The sequence below is a fragment of the Salvelinus alpinus genome, chromosome 5 (assembly GCF_045679555.1).
Source record: "Salvelinus alpinus chromosome 5, SLU_Salpinus.1, whole genome shotgun sequence".
NCBI classification, from domain to species: domain Eukaryota; kingdom Metazoa; phylum Chordata; class Actinopteri; order Salmoniformes; family Salmonidae; genus Salvelinus; species Salvelinus alpinus.
This window is the reverse complement of record NC_092090.1, coordinates 100,967,447-100,988,654: the sequence shown is the minus strand read 5'-3', so window position 1 is coordinate 100,988,654 and position 21,208 is coordinate 100,967,447. Positions and strand designations below refer to the sequence as shown.

Genomic DNA, 21,208 nt, shown 5'->3' with positions numbered 1-21,208 from the left:
CAGGCAGGCAGACAGACAGACAGACCAGGAGGCAGGCAGACAGACAGACAGACCAGGAGGCAGGCAGGCAGACAGACAGACCAGGAGGCAGACAGACAGACAGACAGACCAGGAGGCAGGCAGACAGGCAGACAGACAGACAGACAGGCAGGGCTAGTTCGGCATGAGTTAGTCTCCTAGCAGATGGTGCTTGTCACAGTGGGAGCTGGGGAATATGTTGAGGCTCCCTCAGAGCAACTGGAAATACAGTTGGTGAGGTTGTCAGAAATACAGTTGGTGAGGTTGTCAGAAATACAGTTGGTGAGGTTGTCAGAAATACAGTGGGTGAGGTTGTCAGAAATACAGTTGGTGAGGTTGTCAGAAATACAGTTGGTGAGATTGTCAGATATACAGTGGGTGAGGTTGTCAGAAATACAGTGGGTGAGGTTGTCAGATATACAGTTGGTGAGGTTGTCAGAAATACAGTTGGTGAGGTTGTCAGAAATACAGTTGGTGAGGTTGTCAGAAATACAGTTGGTGAGGTTGTCAGAAATACAGTGGGTGAGGTTGTCAGAAATACAGTTGGTGAGGTTGTCAGAAATACAGTTGGTGAGGTTGTCAGAAATACAGTGGGTGAGGTTGTCAGAAATACAGTGGGTGAGGTTGTCAGATATACAGTTGGTGAGGTTGTCAGAAATACAGTTGGTGAGGTTGTCAGAAATACAGTTGGTGAGGTTGCCCCCCCCCCCCCCCCCAAAAAAAAAACATACATATTGCAACTTTAAGGGTTGTGCACATTGATAGGTCATTTCATTTGTAGATGCATTCAAATGGTGAAATTAGTAAATGTTACATTGACAGGTCACCATCGATCTGATGTCCTGGAAATGTTGATTTATAGTCATTTTAGCCTTTAGAAAGTGTTCACACCCCTTGACTTTTTCCACATTGTGTTACGGCGGAGGTTTCCTCCCAAAGAAGGGCACCTATTGGTAGATACATCTGTATTTTTATTCAAGCAGACATTGAATATCCCTTTGAGCAAGTTATGAATGACATTTTCACTACAAAGATGTCCTTCCTAACTCAGTTGCCGGAGAGGAAGGAAACCGCTCAGGGATTTTCACCATGAGGCCAATGGTGACTTTAAAACAGTTACAGAGTTTAATGGCTGTGATAGGAGAAAACTGAGGATGGATCAACAACATTGTAGTTACTCCACAATACTAACCTAAATGACAGAGTGAAAAGAAGGAAGCCTGTACAGAATACAAATATTCCAAAACATACATCCTGTTTGCAACAAGGCACTAAAGTAATACTGCAAAAAGTGAGGCAAAGCAATTAACTTTTTGTCCTGAATACAAAGTGTTATCTTTGGGGCAAATCCAATACAACACATTACTGAGTAACATTCTCCATATTTTCAAGCATGGTGGTGGCTGCATCGTGTTATGGGTATGCTTGTAATCATTAAGAAATGGGGAGTTTTTCAGGATAAAAATGTACAGGCAAAATCCTACAGAAAGACCTGGTTCAATCTAACACACAAAGACAAATCTACACTGGAGTTGCTTACCAAGAAGACAGTGAATGTTCCTGAATGGCCGAGTTACAGTTTTGACTTAAATCAGCTTGAAAAGCTTTGACAAGACCTGAAAATGGTTGTCTAGCAATGATCAACAACCATTTTGACAGAGCTTTAAGTATTTAGAAAATAATAATTGGCAAATGTTGCACAATCCAGGTGCGGAAAGCCCTTAGAGACTTACCCAGAAAGACTAACAGCTGTAATCACTCTTAGAGACTTACCCAGAAACACTCACAGCTGTAATCACCCTTAGAGACTTACCCAGAAGACTCACAGCTGTAATCACTCTTAGAGACTTACCCAGAAAGACTCACAGCTGTAATCGCCCTTAGAGACTTACCTAGAAGACTCACAGCTGTAATCACTCTTAGAGACTTACCCAGAAGGACTCACAGCTGTAATCACTCTTAGAGACTTACCCAGAAAGACTCACAGCTGTAATCGCCCTTAGAGATTTACCCAGAAGGACTCGCAGCTGTAATCACTCTTAGAGACTTACCCAGAAGGACTCACAGCTGTAATCACCCTAAGAGACTTACCCAGAAGACTCACAGCTGTAATCACTCTTAGAGACTTACCCAGAAAGACTCACAGCTGTAATCACCCTTAGAGACTTACCTAGAAGACTCACAGCTGTAATCGCTCTTAGAGACTTACCCAGAAGGCCTCACAGCTGTAATCACTCTTAGAGATTTACCCAGAAAGACTCACAGCTGTAATCGCCCTTAGAGACTTACCCAGAAAGACTCACAGCTGTAATCACTCTTAGAGACTTACCCAGAAGGCCTCACAGCTGTAATCACTCTTAGAGACTTACCCAGAAAGACTCACAGCTGTAATCACTCTTAGAGACTTACCCAGAAGGCCTCACAGCTGTAATCACTCTTAGAGACTTACCCAGAAGGCCTCACAGCTGTAATCACTCTTAGAGACTTACCCAGAAGGACTCACAGCTGTAATCACTCTTAGAGACTTACCCAGAAGGCCTCACAGCTGTAATCACCCTTAGAGACTTACCCAGAAGACTCACAGCTGTAATCACTCTTAGAGATTTACCCAGAAAGACTTACAGCTGTAATCTCTGGAAAATGTGCTTCTACAATTTATTTACTCAGGGGTGTGAATAATTATGTAAATGAGATATGTCTGTATTTCATTTTCCAAATGGTCTAAAATGTGGAATAAGTTAAGAGGTATGAATAATTTCTGAAGGCACTGTAATACTTCTATTAATGAACTGGAATCTAGTTTCTGCTTCTGGTTTATATTACCGCAATCTCCTCTACAAACTACAGAACAGAAATTATACTGACATAGAGGAACACAGCAGTTTCTGGTTTACTTTACTGTCTGCAATCTCTGTTATGGTTTAAAATAGAGCCCATCTCGAAAGTCTTTAGCTCGGGTTGTAGGTTACAAGGGTTTATGTTGCAAGCACGGTGGTCTGGCCTCACTATTTCTGGGCCAGGAGAGAGCGTGAGCTGTGCTCTGCTGACAGAGCTGTAATAAGGAAATACATTTGTTGCTTGAAGATGTCTGTTAAACTTAGCTTCTCACTAAGGTTTTGTGATGAAAAATCACAAAAACAAGCGAGGAGACAGACAGACCTTTTTGTGACACAGTCAGAGACGTGTTCAACAAAAAAGAAACGTCACCCGTGAGAAATCCTTGCGACTGGAAAAAAGTTCTCCCCGGGCGACACTTTTCTTTTCGCGTGTGGGAGTGAAATGTAAGATGCGCTGACAATTGCACTGCGTGGATTTTCTGTTTAGTGTGTTGTGTGGAGCAAGAAAACTGGATGAAAACTGCTCATCCTTAAACCAACTTAGAACAACAAATTCACTAAAGTTTATTTATTTTCCTCTTTCGACTTGTTCTCAGGCTTGAGGTCTCTTTCGACTTGTTCTCAGGCTTGAGGTCTCTTTCCGAATGAATCCGTTTTAGAGATTAGCGTTGCTGTTGTGTTGTCTTGAAACTCTGCTGGGATTCAGTAGCAAGCCTTGACAGGCCATTTCCTCCCGATGCAGAGCTCCATAGAGACGTAGACGGCGGCCCAAATGGGACCCTATTCCCTATATAGTGGTGCCCTAAGGGACCTGGTCAAAAGTAGTGCACTAAATAGGGAATAGGATGCCATTTGGCACAGAGACAGGGACAAAGATAATAGGGGGTCTTCCTGCTTGCAGACGGAAACAAAGCTCTCTGTTTTAACTGCAGGTGACATCATAAATAGGAAATGTATTCATGATAACATAATGATAACATAATGAAAACATAATGATAACATAATGATAACATAATGATAACATAATGATAACATAATGAAAACATAATGATAACATAATGATAACATAATGATAACATAATGATAACATAATGAAAACATAATGATAACATAATGATAACATAATGATAACATAATGATAACATAATGATAACATAATGATAACATAATGAAAACATAATGATAACATAATGATAACATAATGATAACATAATGAAAACATAATGAAAACATAATGATAACATAATGATAACATAATGATAACATAATGATAACATAATGATAACATAATGATAACATAATGATAACATAATGATAACATAATGAAAACATAATGATAACATAATGATAACATAATGATAACATAATGATAACATAATGATAACATAATGATAACATAATGATAACAAGTGTCAGGGTGGTTATTCCCTATAACCAGGTGATGCTGAGAATGTCTCTTTAAAAACCTGATGGGATATACAGTAAAATGGAATATGTTCTTATTTAAATGCTAAGAATGAATAGAAACAAAATAAAAAAGGGATATTTTTTCTCAATAAAATATACATATGACTAAATAGTAATGTAGTTATGCAATATAAGTGACAGTGACCAAAACACAATGTGGCTCAGTGGAGTTGTGTTGTTCAGTCTAAGTTCAAAGGTCAGCTCTATCTCAAGGCAACAAATGTGATTGGTTAAGTTTAGGAAATAATTGTGGGTGATTATGTACAGGAAAGTAATTCCAATTGGTTACGATTAGGCTTAACGTTTGGGTTAGGTTTTTGACAGTAAATGTTTAAGTTTAAAACTCCAGTTTATAGTGAGATATAAGTCTCTTCTTCCTTCCTCTGTTCAGGTGAAGCTGGACCTGGGGTCCGGTGAACGGTTGCTGAGATCAGAGAGCAGCACCCAACTAAACGACCTGGCCTGGCACACTGCCGAGCTCCTCCACGACCGCCATAATGTCACCCTAACTATGGACCAGTACTCCCACACCAGCCTCAGGATGCCTGGGCACGGGTCTCAGAAGCAGGATCTTACCATCCAGGAGGGGCTGTACGTCGGCGGGTCTGGAGGCCTGGACAAGCTCTACCTACCCAATGACCTAACAGGATTCAGGGGGTGCGTGGACCAGGCGGTTTTCAACGAGAACAATATGCTATCGTCGTTGAGACCGTACGCTGGATTCAAGAGTGTCTATGAGGTTTCTTTGGGCTGTAGTCCGCAGTTCTTTGCCGGCGAGGAGGATCCTGTTAGTTTCTTTAGTTCAAGAGCGTATGTCTCCCTACCACCCTGGAACGTTTCCCACAACCAGCAAGATGCGCTGTTTGAGTGTGTGGTTCACACCTCGGCTAAAGAGGGGATTGTCTTATACAACTCGGCCAGACAGGGGGACTTTGTGGCAGTTGAAGTCCAAGAGGGGCTGCTGGTGGCCATCGTGGGTAAAGGAGGAACCAAGACAGAACTTAAATCACTCACCTTTGTCAATGACAGGAACTGGCATTCAGTGAAGATGTTCTTTACCCCCAAGACCCTCCAGCTGACAGTGGACAAGGAGACGGTGAAGACTAGCATCAGCTCTCGCTCCAAGGGACTCCAGCTAAGAGGGTCGCTGTTTGTGGGGGGCATTGACGACAGCACACGCTCAGAAGTCAGGAAGATGGGTCTGGTGTCTGTGTTGGGAAAGAGAGTCCGAGGAGGTTCTTTTAAAGGCTGCCTGAAGAACATTAAAGTCAATGGGGTCATGATGGGTCTGCCTAATGCTGTAGTCACTAAAGATATATCGGTGGGCTGCGAGCCGGAGAAAGAACCAGAGCCCTCGACCACGATGGGTCCAACTACTCTCCCGACTGTCCCCAACTCCCGGTTCGATCCCACTTCGGTCACTCCCACCCCAGAATTCCCTATGTTCACTCTGGCCAGGGGGCTGGACAAGAAGTACGGGGACAACTTCGTGCTGCTCAGGAATCTTGTAGTGTCAGAGGGTGGGCGTGGGTCTCTGGAGTCCAAGCACATCAAGGTTCTCCTGGACTTCAAGAAGCTCGGGGTACGCCAGTCTCAGATCATGTTCCGGATCCAGGAGCAGCCGGTGCACGGTCAGATACGATTGGATGTGGACCAGGACCAAGAGGAGAACATCTTCAGCATGCTGGACCTGTGGCACGGCAGGGTGATGTACATCCACGGAGGATCAGAGGACCCAGAAGACTTTTTCACCTTCTCTATATTCTCTTCCTCCAGGAAGGAGGTTCCCACATACCTGCAGGGGACGAGAAGGTACCGCTACAACATCACAGTGACCCCCACCAATGACGCCCCAGAGCTCAGCTTGCCCCAGGGGAACCTCTTCGTCCTGATGGAGAATTCTAGAAAACTCCTAACCAAAGAGGTGTTAAAGGCCACAGACATTGACAGCAACCACACCGATCTGGTCTTCTCCATCCTGGGGAACCTGAACCCCGACGCTGGTTACCTGGAGGTGGGAGATAACCCCGACACCGCAGTGACCACGTTCTCCCATTCTGATCTGGAGGAAGGGAAGGTGAACTATGTCCACACTGGGGTGAGGAACTCCAGGATCGTGCTGAGGGTCAGTGATGGAGACAAGGTGAGCAACACGGTGGTTCTGAGGATCATGGCCGTAGGGTTGGAGTATAAGATCGCCAACAACACCGGGCTTGAGATCACTCAAGGTGAGATGGCTGTGATCAGTAACAAGCACCTGGCCGTTCAGACCAATGCCGTGAATCAAGTGGTGGACATCCGCTATGATGTCGTCGAGCCACCTCAGTACGGGGAACTTCAGAGGCTTCACTCCAGCGGAGAATGGAAGCCCACCGGTTCTTTCTCTCAAAGGCTGCTGGAGAAAGAACGCCTTCGGTACCTCAGCACTTTCCAAGAAATCCAGACTGCCAATGCTACGGATTACTTCAAATGCAAGGTCACTGTAGCAGGAAGAGTTGATACTGAACTGGTCTTTCCAGTCACAGTGAAGTGGGTACATTATAACCTAGTCAGGAACGTAATGGCCGATATTAATAAAGTTCGGAAAGTGACGTTGGACTCACAGTATCTTTACGCCACAGTGGACATTGTGACACTATCCGAGGATGATCTTCACTTTAGAGTTCTCTCCTCGCCAAAGAAAGGACAACTTCTCCTTGTTAACGAGTTATTGAAGAAAAATTCTACTTTCAGCCAAAGAAATGTCACTGATCTAAAGGTTCAATACGAACTGGTCGACAGACCATACGAAGACACGAGCGACACGTTTAAATTCCAAGTGTTCTCCAAGCATGCTCAATCGCAAAGTTACGATTTCCAGATCTCAATAAAAGCTGACGTCAACAGCGTATTTATAAGAAATTACAAACTATCTATAATGGAGGGAGAGAGTAAACTCATCACAAAAGACGAGTTGTTTGCAGAGACTCTTAGCACCAAGGAGCTGTACTACACCGTTACAAGTAGCCCCAAACATGGGAAGCTAGCACGCATCAACCTGTCCAACTCTAACGCCAGTTACAACAACATCTTAACGTTCAGCAACCAGGATCTCTTGGAGGAGCGCGTCATGTACATACATGACGACACAGAGACCACTCAGGATCAGTTCACATTCATAGCCTCCACTAGTCAAGAGTCCAAATCATCCGTCACGAACGATGAAGTCGGATCCAAAGAAGGGACGTTCAACATATCCATCCAGCTAGTTAATGACGAAAAGCCGGTGCGCATTATCGATAAAGTTTTCCACGTGGTGAGGGACGGGCAGCGGTTGCTTACCCTGGACGATCTCTGTTACCATGACGCAGACTCGGACTTCAGCGACGGGCAGTTGGTCTACACGCGACGGGGAATCCCGATGGGAGACCTGGTTCTGGTGAACGACACCTCTCACAGGTACTTCCTGTTTTATTTGTTTGTACATATTAATGATATAATGTATTTTGACTGTCTATGGATGTTTTATATGGTCTCAAACCTATCCATGAGTGATCCACAATGTGGTTTTTACTCGTTAATACGTCTTGTCAATTGGCTATGTAGACTGGATGAGGAGGCTAGGCTCTGTACCTAAAGACCACCTGGTGTGTTAGGGTTGTGGACTACAGCAGGGGTTTTCAAATCTCTCCTCTGGGACTCCCAGATGTTCCATGTAATTTAACTAGCACACCTGATTCAACTTGTCAACTAATCATCAAGCCCTTTGTGATAGGTGAATCAGGAGAACTCAGCAGGGCTACAACAAATTACTGTGACTTCTGGGACGTCTGGGCTACAACCACTGGACTACAGAATACAACTGTTCTGTTGTATTGTGGAGTGACACTTTGTTAAACTTTCCTGACCTCTGACCTCCAGGCTGTTCCAGTTCACCCAGAAGGATCTGGAAGAGAAGAGAGTGCTGTTCCTCCATCGAGGCGTGAGCTCCGGACGCTTTGTGCTCTTCGTGTCCGACGGGAAACACTTAGTCTCCACTCTGCTGGACGTCACCGCCCACGACCCATTCCTGAGCCTCGGCAACAACAGAGGTATGTGTGTATATATTTAATATGTTATATGCAGAGTATTTTCCAATTGACCCTTTCGCTAAGCCCCAACCCCCTTTGGTTACTGTTGCAACCTCGGACAACATTTTTCCCGGGAAGCTCAATTCCCTATTCAACCTACTGGCCAAATCCCCTCACAATGATCTCAAACTGTTTTTCTAATATACATTGAAAATTAATACAGACTACACTCTTGGGTATGTTGTCATTACAATTTCTTCACGGGAACCTGGTCAAATTTATAGTGTAGTTAGACACTGAATGGCTGTCAGCATGAAGTCAATTCTTCTATAACCCCGTTTGGAGCTAACTATCTCAATTCGTATCCTGATGTCAAAAGTAGATGGGGAGTTGTATTCATAACATAGCTAATTAAGCTAGCTAACATACATTTAGAGAAAAACAAGTTATATTATGTGGCTAGCTAGCTATCTTTGGCAACAGTTGATGGTCAATGAGAGCTAGCTAACCAGCTGAGCTAGTAAACAATGTAACAATAGTAACATTTTGTATTTGAAAAATACTCTAATATTTCAGAAGTACTCCAGATGCACTGTTATATTATTTAGCCGTTAAAACAAACAAAAATTTAAGAAAACTCTCATTTGTTGCCGTAACCCTCACTGGCTTTCATGAGATTAAAACTTGAGCTTGTCCGAGGTGTCCAACCCGACAACGGTTGCTATCCATTGGAGCGTTGCGATTGGTCGCCTAAAATTCTGCGGCGGGGCTAAGCGAAGAGTCAATTGAATCATTATGTAAAATGCCTTTGAAGTGTAGTCAGTCTTCCTCAAGCTGCCCATTCGTTTGTGTGAACAAAGGCCACTGTGAAAATGTCTGTTGACGGTATTGTGTTTTTTTCCCCTTGCTACGATTTTCTTTTTTTCATCCTCAATTATTGTTTGTGTGTTTTTTGTATCGAGATGGCAGTGGCAAGTCTTTTTTTTAATTCATTCATTAATTTATTTGTTAATTCATCGAGACATTCATTCATCCATCCATTTATTCATTGATTCATCCATCCATTTATTCATTGATTCATCCATCCATTTATTTATTGATTCATCCATCCATTTATTCATTGATTCATCCATCCATTTATTTATTGATTCATCCATCCATTTATTCATTGATTCATCCATCCATTTATTTATTGATTCATCCATGAGGGAATTCATTAATATTTTCACAGGTCTGTTGGTCCAGAAGGGAAAGGAAGTGACCGTAACCACCGGTAACTTCAGCGTCCTCACGAACGTCAACATCCGCGATGACAGCGAAGTCACCTACAAGGTGTCCGAACCTCCTAAGAACGGCTGGCTGTATCGCCACGGAAACATCTCAGTGGAGTTTACACGGCACGACCTGAAGAAGGGCCTCGTCTCGTATCGCCATGACGACAGCAAGAACCTGGCGGACTGGTTCAGTGTGACGGTTGAGGTTAAAGGTCACGTCCTGAATGCCAGAATCAACGTCAAGGTTTACCTGGAGAGCCATCAGAGGCCCCCTATCCTCCAGCACAACAACACTTTACTGGTGGAGGAGAGCAAACCTGTGAAGATTGACGAGAGTCGACTGGAGGTATGTATGTTGCCTGGGTTGGGGATGAATGAATGATTGGATGAATGATTGGATGGATGAATGAATGATTGGATGGATGAATGGATGGATGGATGGGTGAATGAATGAATGAATTCATGATTGAATGAGTAACTGGGTTGGGAATGTGTTAGTGATTGACGTAGATTAGAATATATTTGTGTTTTGTTAAACAATATTTCTACACAGATAGATTTGATCAAACAGTTTTCTGGTGTTATTTGCTTATATGTCAGTATTGGTTCAAGTCCTTCAGTATGCCGGTACAGTATTTATTCTAACCCTGAGCTTCAGTCAAGTAACACGTCAAACATGATGCCAAGTAACACGTCAAACATGGTGCAGAGTAACACGTCAAACGTCAAACATGGTGCAGAGTAACACGTCAAACGTGAAACATGGTGCCAAGTAACACGTGAAACATGGTGCCAAGTAACACGTCAAACGTGAAACATGTTGCCAAGTAACACGTGAAACATGGTGCCAAGTAACACGTCAAACATGGTGCCAAGTAACACGTGAAACATGGTGCCAAGTAACACGTCAAACATGGTGCCAAGTAACACGTGAAACATGGTGCCAAGTAACACGTCAAACATGATGCCAAGTAACACGTCAAACGTGAAACATGGTGCCAAGTAACACGTGAAACATGGTGCCAAGTAACACGTCAAACATGAAACATGGTGCCAAGTAACACGTGAAACATGGTGCCAAGTAACACGTCAAACGTGAAACATGGTGCCAAGTAACACGTGAAACATGGTGCCAAGTAACACGTGAAACATGGTGCCAAGTAACACGTGAAACATGGTGCCAAGTAACACGTCAAACGTGAAACATGGTGCCAAGTAACACGTGAAACATGGTGCCAAGTAACACGTCAAACATGGTGCCAAGTAACACGTCAAACATGGTGCCAAGTAACACGTCAAACATGGTGCCAAGTAACACGTCAAACATGGTGCCAAGTAACACGTCAAACATGATGCAAAGTGAGACGTCAAACGTGAAACATGATGCCAAGTGACACGTCAAACGTGAAACATGATGCCAAGTAACACGTCAAACGTGAAACATGATGCCAAGTGACACGTCAATCGTGAACTAACCTCTTTAGACACCAAACATCTCAGACATTGTATCCCAAAAGGCACCCTATTCCCTATGGGGGCATTGGTCAAAAGTAGTGCACTATATTAGGGACTAGGGTGCAATTTGGAACGCATGCATACTTGACAGTATATAGCCTCTGTCCACTGTGTCTAGCCTCCAACCTCTGTCTGTCTGTCTGTCTGTCTGTCTGTCTGTCTGTCTGTCTGTTCCAGGTGACCCACGAGGACAACCTGCCGTCTGAGATTGTATTTACAGTGAAGGTGTCTCCGCTACACGGGTTCCTGCGGTGCTTCGTGGAGGCTGAGGAGCAGTATGTTGGAACTGAACAGATCCCTGTCCAGACCTTCTCCCAGGAAGACGTCAACGCTGGCAACATCCAGTACATGCAGACGACCCCCAGCCAGGTCTGCTGGACCTTTTGTCCTTCTGTATTTCTAACTTGAATGTTTAGAGACAGAAAGACAGGAAAGTAAAGAAGACAATGTGTCAGGGCTGACATGCAGACAGACTGTGGCCAGGTCTTCCACTAGCAAGACAGACAGACTGTGGCCAGGTCTTCCACTACCAAGACAGACAGACTGTGGCCAGGTCTTCCACTACCAAGACAGACAGACCGTGGCCAGGTCTTCCACTACCAAGACAGACAGACTGTGGCCAGGTCTTCCACTAACAAGACAGACAGACTGGCCAGGTCTTCCACTAGCAAGACAGACAGACTGTGGCCAGGTCTTCCACTACCAAGACAGACAGACTGTGGCCAGGTCTTCCACTAGCAAGACAGACAGACTGTGGCCAGGTCTTCCACTACCAAGACAGACAGACTGTGGCCAGGTCTTCCACTACCAAGACAGACAGACTGTGGCCAGGTCTTCCAATACCAAGACAGACAGACCGTGGCCAGGTCTTCCACTACCAAGACAGACAGACTGTGGCCAGGTCTTCCACTAGCAAGACAGACAGACTGTGGCCAGGTCTTCCACTAGCAAGACAGACAGACTGTGGCCAGGTCTTCCACTACCAAGACAGACAGACTGTGGCCAGGTCTTCCACTAGCAAGACAGACAGACTGTGGCCAGGTCTTCCATTACCAAGACAGACAGACTGTGGCCAGGTCTTCCACTAGCAAGACAGACAGACTGTGGCCAGGTCTTCCACTACCAAGACAGACGGAACCTGGCCAGGTCTTCCACTAGCAAGACAGACAGACTGTGGCCAGGTCTTCCACTAGCAAGACAGACAGACTGTGGCCAGGTCTTCCACTAGCAAGACAGACAGACTGTGGCCAGGTCTTCCACTACCAAGACAGACAGACTGTGGCCAGGTCTTCCACTAGCAAGACAGACAGACCGTGGCCAGGTCTTCCACTAGCAAGACAGACAGACTGTGGCCAGGTCTTCCACTACCAAGACAGACAGACTGTGGCCAGGTCTTCCACTACCAAGACAGACAGACTGTGGCCAGGTCTTCCACTACCAAGACAGACAGACTGTGGCCAGGTCTTCCACTACCAAGACAGACAGACTGTGGCCAGGTCTTCCACTAGCAAGACAGACAGACCATGGCCAGGTCTTCCACTACCAAGACAGACGGAACCTGGCCAGGTCTTCCACTAGCAAGACAGACAGACTGTGGCCAGGTCTTCCACTAGCAAGACAGACAGACTGTGGCCAGGTCTTCCACTAACAAGACAGACAGACTGGCCAGGTCTTCCACTAGCAAGACAGACAGACCCTGGCCAGGTCTTCCACTAGCAAGACAGACAGACCCTGGCCAGGTCTTCCACTAGCAAGACAGACAGACCGTGGCCAGGTCTTCCACTACCAAGACAGACAGACCGTGGCCAGGTCTTCCACTACCAAGACAGACGGAACCTGGCCAGGTCTGTTGGACTTGCCTTTCTTCCACTAACAAGGGCACACTTGTCTTTTCTTACTACTAACCCCCTCTACTGTATTTTAAGTGGAATGGATAGAGAGCGAAAAAGAGACAGGGAAGTAGGGAGAGCGGTGTGTCTCAGAAGGGTGAGGGTACTATCCATTAGACTGGACCAGACCACCCCATGCCACTGCACTGGTCTTTACACGGTTGGGGTCAATTCAGGATGTAAACAAAAATCATATTTTTCTTAATTTTAAAAGCATTGTAATTTCTGTGTATTTCCTGAATTGACTGGAATTTTAAAGGACTGTTAAATGACTAGAAGGTCAATGTAAAACTCTCTTCTTCCTGTTTAGGTCAACGACACATTCCTATTGGACGTCTCCAACGGTGTCACAGAGGTCAACAGTATCAGGATATCAGTGGACATAATCCCCCGCCTCATCCCTCTCCAGGTATTATTGTTGTTGTTGTAGAATTATTGTTTTGTTTTGAACTTTAGAATTATTGTTTTGCTTTGAATTGTAGAATTATTGTTTTGTTTTGATTGTAGAATTATTGTTTTGAATTGTAGAATTATTGTATTGTAGAATTATTGTTTTGAATTGTAGAATTATTGTATTGTAGAATTATTGTATTGTGGAATTATTGTATTCTTTTGTATTGTGGAATTATTGTATTCTTTTGTATTGTGGAATTATTGTATTCTTTTGAATTGTAGAATTATTGTATTCTTTTGTATTGTGGAATTATTGTATTCTTTTGTATTGTGGAATTATTGTATTCTTTTGTATTGTGGAATTATTGTATTCTTTTGAATTGTAGAATTATTGTATTGTAGAATTATTGTATTCTTTTGAATTGTAGAATTATTGTATTGTGGAATTATTGTATTGTAGAATTATTGTATTGTGGAATTATTTTACTGTAGAATTATTGTATTGTGGAATTATTGTATTCTTTTGTATTGTGGAATTATTGTATTCTTTTGTATTGTGGAATTATTGTATTCTTTTGTATTGTGGAATTATTGTATTCTTTTGTATTGTGGAATTATTGTATTCTTTTGAATTGTAGAATTATTGTATTGTAGAATTATTGTATTCTTTTGAATTGTAGAATTATTGTATTGTGGAATTATTGTATTGTAGAATTATTGTATTGTGGAATTATTTTACTGTAGAATTATTGTTTTCAATTGTAGAATTATTGTATTGTAGAATTATTGTATTCTTTTGAATTGTAGAATTATTGTATTGTGGAATTATTGTATTGTAGAATTATTGTATTGTGGAATTATTTTACTGTAGAATTATTGTTTTGAATTGTAGAATTATTGTATTCTTTTGAATTGTAGAATTATTGTATTGTGGAATTATTGTATTCTTTTGAATTGTAGAATTATTGTATTGTGGAATTATTGTATTGTAGAATTATTGTTTTGAATTGTAGAATTATTGTATTGTGGAATTATTGTATTGTGGAATTATTGTATTCTTTAGAATTGTAGAATTATTGTATTCTTTTGAATTGTAGAATTATTGTATTTTAGAATTATTGTATTCTTTTGAATTGTAGAATTATTGTATTGTAGAATTATTGTATTGTGGAATTATTGTGCCATCATACATTTTATGTACGTTTGTAAATTAGTGTATAATTCATCTATGACTGCAAGCTTCCAATAAATGCTATTACTTCTACCACCTACAGGTGTCCAATTTCACCCTGAGAGAGGGCGAGTCCAAGGCCTTGACACAGGAAGTGCTCAGGGTCACCAACCGACACTTCTCTGGCCTCAACTTCCTGTACAGTTTGACCGAGCCGCCACAGAACGGATATATAGAACACTCCCGTTACCCCGGTGTTCCTGTGCTGTCTTTCACCAGACGCCAGGTAAGACTCTGTTATTCTCTCTTGTTTTGTGTCATGTTGAAGAAGGAGACATTAAAATACTGTCTATGTAATTCTACTAAGATTTTTTTTCATATTTCGATTGTTTTTTTGCGGATGATATCAGACAAGAATATATATTTCTACACAACCTAAAACTATGAGTTCCTCAGGATCCTTGGTTTAGTTTAGATCATCTCGAGTAATCAATCTAATACCACATTATAAGCAGTTCATAGACACTTGTAACAAGTCTTATAATGCATTATGACAGGGTCATTATACCTGTATGACTTAAGTAAAATGTTACCTCTAACTTCTTCACCTCATGATTTTTTTTAATAGACACTCAAAGACACCTAAAATAACATTCAAATCATAGTTTCTCCATTTTGACCCTCATGCCACCTCTAGGTGGAGCAGGAGTTAATCTATTACATACATGACAGCAGTGAGACCTTAGAAGACAACTTCACTGTGGTGGCCAACGACACAGGCCTGAGGAAACAGAGCTCTCCCTGTACCGTGTACATCCAGGTCACAGCCGTCAACGACCAGCATCCAGTCATTACTGCCAACAGGGTTCTCCGGGTGAGTCCTCCAGTCATCACTGACCAACAGGGTCCTCGGGGTGAGTCCTCCTGTCATCACTGACCAACAGGGTCCTTGGGGTGAGTCCTCCTGTCATCACTGACCAACAGGGTCCTCGGGGTGAGTCCTCCTGTCATCACTGACCAACAGGGTCCTTGGGGTGAGTCCTCCTGTCATCACTGACCAACAGGGTCCTCGGGGTGAGTCCTCCGGTCATCACTGACCAACAGGGTCCTCGGGGTGAGTCCTCCAGTCATCACTGACCAACAGGGTTCTCCGGGTGAGTCCTCCAGTCATCACTGACCAACAGGGTCCTCGGGGTGAGTCCTCCAGTCATCACTGACCAACAGGGTCCTCGGGGTGAGTCCTCCAGTCATCACTGACCAACAGGGTCCTCGGGGTGAGTCCTCCAGTCATCACTGACCGACAGGGTCCTCGGGGTGAGTCCTCCAGTCATCACTGACCGACAGGGTCCTCGGGGTGAGTCCTCCAGTCATCACTGACCAACAGGGTCCTCGGGTGAGTGGTGTGAGATGATAGGGATATATTTAGTCGACCCTGGGTTGTGTCCCAAATGGCACTATACTTTTGACCAGAGCCCTATGTCAAAAGTAGTGCACTATATAGGGAATAGTGCTCTGGTCTAAAGTAGTGCACTATATAGGGAATAGGGCTCTGGTCTAAAGTAGTGCACTATATAGGGAATAGGGTGCCTATTGGGATGTAGACCCTGGTTCTTTTTTTACTGACTGGCGGCTGGTTGGCTCTGGCAGTTTGTCTCTGGCAGTTCGTCTCTGGCAACGAGGCTTAGGCAGCGGTCAGTCAATATGCTTCATGATGTGGGCAGACAGTGTTGGGACTGGGCTGGGGGAGGCTAGTGGTAAGGTATGCCAGCTATGTGGTAGAGGGGGGAGGCTAGTGGTAAGGTATGCCAGCTATGTGGTAGAGGGGGGAGGCTAGTGGTAAGGTATGCCAGCCACGTGGAGGAGGATCCCAAAACAGACTGTCTGTGATGCCGAGCAGCTTTCTTACTCATTGGGAAGACAACATTGTAAAAGGATAGTACGGTGAACTGAAACAAGTCTATTTAAAGGTTGGGAAATGGAAACAGTTGTGTTTCTATTTGAATCAAGGAGGTGAATAATAGATGAGATCATCTGGGGCCTAAATAATGGAGTGTCCGTTTAATGAGTTGTAGAGTTTAACTTCCTGAAGAGAGTGCAGTTGAAATAGTCCAATGGAAAATAACCCGATTTTAAAAAATGAACCTCATTGTCACGTTCTGACCATAGTTCTTGTGTGTTTTGCTTGTTTTAGTGTTGGTCAGGACGAGAGCTGGGTGGGCATTCTATGTTGTGTGTCTAGTTTTCCCGTTTCTATGTTTGGCCTGATATGGTTCTCAATCAGAGGCAGGTGTTAGTCATTGTCTCTGATTGGGAACCATATTTAGGTAGCCTGTTGTGTGTTGGGTTTTGTGGGTGGTTGTCTTCATGTCTCCGTGTGTCTGCACCAGACAGAACTGTTTCGGTTTTTCACATTTTGTTGTTTTGTATTTTGTAGTGTTCACGTTTATTGTCTTTATTAAACATGATGAACACTAACCACTCTGCGCTTTGGTCCGATCCTTCGTCCACAGAAGAAAGCCGTTACACTCATAGCAACAGTCTAGGTCACCAGATGTATTCTGTAGGTTCCTGCATCTATAACACATCTTTTACTAGTCATATATAACCTGTCAGATAGGACTGGTGACAGTACAGGACCTGTCAGATAGGACTGGTGACAGTACAGGTCCTGTCATATAGGACTGGTGACAGTACAGGTCCTGTCATATAGGACTGGTGACAGTACAGGTCCTGTCATATAGTACTGGTGACAGTACAGGTCCTGTCATATAGGACTGGTGACAGTACAGGACCTGTCATATAGGACTGGTGACAGTACAGGACCTGTCATATAGGACTGGTGACAGTACAGGACCTGTCATATAGGACTGGTGACAGTACAGGACCTGTCATATAGGACTGGTGACAGTACAGGACCTGTCATATAGGACTGGTGACAGTACAGGACCTGTCATATAGGACTGGTGACAGTACAGGACCTGTCATATAGGACTGGTGACAGTACAGGACCTGTCATATAGGACTGGTGACAGTACAGGACCTGTCATATAGGACTGGTGACAGTACAGGACCTGTCATATAGGACTGGTGACAGTACAGGACCTGTCATATAGGACTGGTGACAGTACAGGACCTGTCATATAGGACTGGTGACAGTACAGGACCTGTCATATAGGACTGGTGACAGTACAGGACCTGTCATATAGGACTGGTGACAGTACAGGACCTGTCATATAGGACTGGTGACAGTACAGGACCTGTCATATAGGACTGGTGACAGTACAGGTCCTGTCATATAGGACTGGTGACAGTACAGGACCTGTCAGATAGGACTGGTGACAGTACAGGTCCTGTCATATAGGACTGGTGACAGTACAGGACCTGTCATATAGGACTGGTGACAGTACAGGACCTGTCATATAGGACTGGTGACAGTACAGGACCTGTCATATAGGACTGGTGACAGTACAGGTCCTGTCATATAGGACTGGTGACAGTACAGGACCTGTCATATAGGACTGGTGACAGTACAGGACCTGTCATATAGGACTGGTGACAGTACAGGACCTGTCATATAGGACTGGTGACAGTACAGGACCTGTCAGATAGTACTGGTGACAGTACAGGACCTGTCATATAGGACTGGTGACAGTACAGGACCTGTCATATAGGACTGGTGACAGTACAGGACCTGTCATATAGGACTGGTGACAGTACAGGACCTGTCATATAGTACTGGTGACAGTACAGGACCTGTCATATAGGACTGGTGACAGTACAGGACCTGTCATATAGGACTGGTGACAGTACAGGACCTGTCATATAGGACTGGTGACAGTACAGGACCTGTCATATAGGACTGGTGACAGTACAGGACCTGTCATATAGGACTGGTGACAGTACAGGACCTGTCATATAGGACTGGTCAATCAATCAATCAATCAATTTTATTTTATATAGCCCTTCGTACATCAGCTAATATCTCGAAGTGCTGTACAGACACCCAGCCTAAAACCCCAAACAGCTAGTAATGCAGGTGTAGAAGCACGGTGGCTAGGAAAAACTCCCTAGAAAGGCCAAAACCTAGGAAGAAACCTAGAGAGGAACCAGGCTATGAGGGGTGGCCAGTCCTCTTCTGGCTGTGCCGGGTGGAGATTATAACAGAACTATGCCAAGATGTTCAAAAATGTTCATAAGTGACAAGCATGGTCAAATAATAATCATGAATAATTTTCAGTTGGCTTTTCATAGCCGATCATCAAGAGTTGAAAAACAACAGGTCTGGGACAGGTGGCGGTTCCATAACCGCAGGCAGAACAGCTGAAACTGGAATAGCAGCAAGGCCAGGCGGACTGGGGACAGCAAGGAGTCACCACGGGCGGCAGTCCCGACGCATGGTCCTAGGGCCCAGGTCCTCCGAGAGAAAGAAAGAGAGAAGGAGAAAATTAGAGAGAGCCAAGATTTTCAAAATTTCCATAAATGACAAGCATGGTCAAATAATAATCAGGAATAAATCTCAGTTGGCTTTTCATAGCCGATCATTAAGAGTTGAAAACAGCAGGTCTGGGACAGGTAGGGGTTCCATAACCGCAGGCAGAACAGTTGAAACTGGAATAGCAGCAAGGCCAGGCGGACTGGGGACAGCAAGGAGTCACCACGGCCGGTAGTCCCGACGTATGGTCCTAGGGCTCAGGTCCTCCGAGAGAAAGAAAGAGAGAAGGAGAAAATTAGAGAGATCCAAGATTTTCAAAATGTTCATAAATGACAAGCATGGTCAAATAATAATCAGGAATAAATCTCAGTTGGCTTTTCATAGCCGATCATTAAGAGTTGAAAACAGCAGGTCTGGGACAGGTAGGGGTTCCATAACCACAGGCAGAACAGTTGAAACTGGAATAGCAGCAAGGCCAGGCGGACTGGGGACAGCAAGGTGTCATCATGCCCGGTAGTCCTGACGTATGGTCCTAGGGCTCAGGTTCTCAGAGAGAAAGAGAGAACGAGAGAATTAGAGAGAGCATACTTAAATTCACACAGGACACTGGATAAGACAGGAGAAGTACTCCAGGTAACCAACTGACCCTAGCCCCCCGACACAAACTACTGCAGCATAAATACTGGAGGCTGAGACAGGAGCGGTCAGGAGACACTGTGGCCCCATCCGAAGAAACCCCCGGACAGGGCAAAATAGGAAGGATATAACCCCACCCACTTTGCCAAAGCACAGCCCCCGCACCACTAGAGGGAAATCCTCAACCACCAACTTACAATCCTGAGACAAGGCCGAGTATAGCCCACAAAGGTCTCCACCACAGCACAAACCAAGGGGGGGCGCCAACCGGTGACAGTACAGGACCTGTCATATAGGACTGGTGACAGTACAGGACCTGTCATATAGGACTGGTGACAGTACAGGACCTGTCATATAGGACTGGTGACAGTACAGGACCTGTCATATAGGACTGGTATAGCTTCCTATTCCTTACAGGGCTTTGGTCTAAAGTAGTGCACTATAAAAGGTTTTGGGTGCTATTTAGGACAATGACATGGCGTCTGGCAGTATAGCTGTCTGTCCAACTCCCAGTTGTCCATCTGCTAGCTAGTTATAGACCCGCCACAGGAGGCTGGTGACACCTTAATTGGGGAGAACGGGCACACGGTCATAACTGGAGCGGAATGTGTGGAATGGAATCAAATGGTTTCCAGGTGGTTGATGCCGTCCCGCCGTTCCGGACATTATTCTGAGGCGTCTCCTGTGTGACACGCTCAGTTGAGTGATTGAAGACGTATGTGTTGTGTGTGTGTGTGGCTGTACTAATGTGTAGTTGGACTGATTTCCAGCTGTTCGAGGTGATTGAAGTACCAGCTAGTAGAGCTTTTAGTTCCCGTAAGTGCTTTACCCTGAATGCCACAGATTCCTCTCAGCTCTCGTCTTGGTTCAGACCCTCTAATTGAAACGAATGGCACCACATTTTCCTATACAGTCCACTTCTTTTGACCAAAAATCTATGGGCCCTGGTCAAAAGTAGTGCACTATAATAGGGAATAGGCTTCTGTTTGGGATGTACCCAGCATTCGACCATAAACTTCACTTGTAGATCTGTGTATTCTAGTCATAGTTTAAGCATTAATCTTAGAGAAATATAGATTGATTGTCAAATATCTCATAACATTGATTTTAAAGAAGAATTCACACATATAGTAAGACTGGCAGGTGCATAAGAGTCACTTTAACCATATCTACATGTACATACTACCTCAATCAGCCTGACTAACCAGTGTCTGTATATAGACTCGCTACTGTATATAGCCTCTGTACTGTATATAGCCTCACTACTGTATATAGCCTCTCTACTGTATATAGCCTCTCTACTGTATATAGCCTCTCTACTGTATATAGCCTCTCTACTGTATATAGCCTCTACTGTATATAGCCTCTACTGTATATAGCCTCTCTACTGTATATAGCCTCTCTACTGTATATAGCCTCTCTACTGTATATAGCCTCTACTGTATATAGCCTCTCTACTGTATATAGCCTCTACTGTATATAGCCTCTACTGTATATAGCCTCTCTACTGTATATAGCCTCTCTACT

The 21,208-nt window shown here is 44.1% G+C and overlaps 1 protein-coding gene across 2 annotated transcripts in view; it reads left to right on the top strand.

Annotated features, from left to right (window-relative positions):
* LOC139577348 (chondroitin sulfate proteoglycan 4-like) overlaps nt 1-21,208 on the top strand; it is an 85,986-nt gene that overhangs the window by 25,245 nt on the left and 39,533 nt on the right. For both annotated transcript variants that reach the window (XM_071404400.1, XM_071404399.1), the window contains exons 3-9: nt 4,714-7,760; nt 8,223-8,392; nt 9,603-9,991; nt 11,338-11,529; nt 13,360-13,458; nt 14,717-14,899; nt 15,311-15,487. In XM_071404400.1, the coding sequence (XP_071260501.1) occupies nt 4,714-7,760; nt 8,223-8,392; nt 9,603-9,991; nt 11,338-11,529; nt 13,360-13,458; nt 14,717-14,899; nt 15,311-15,487 (4,257 nt within the window). The remainder of the gene's footprint in view (nt 1-4,713; nt 7,761-8,222; nt 8,393-9,602; nt 9,992-11,337; nt 11,530-13,359; nt 13,459-14,716; nt 14,900-15,310; nt 15,488-21,208) is intronic.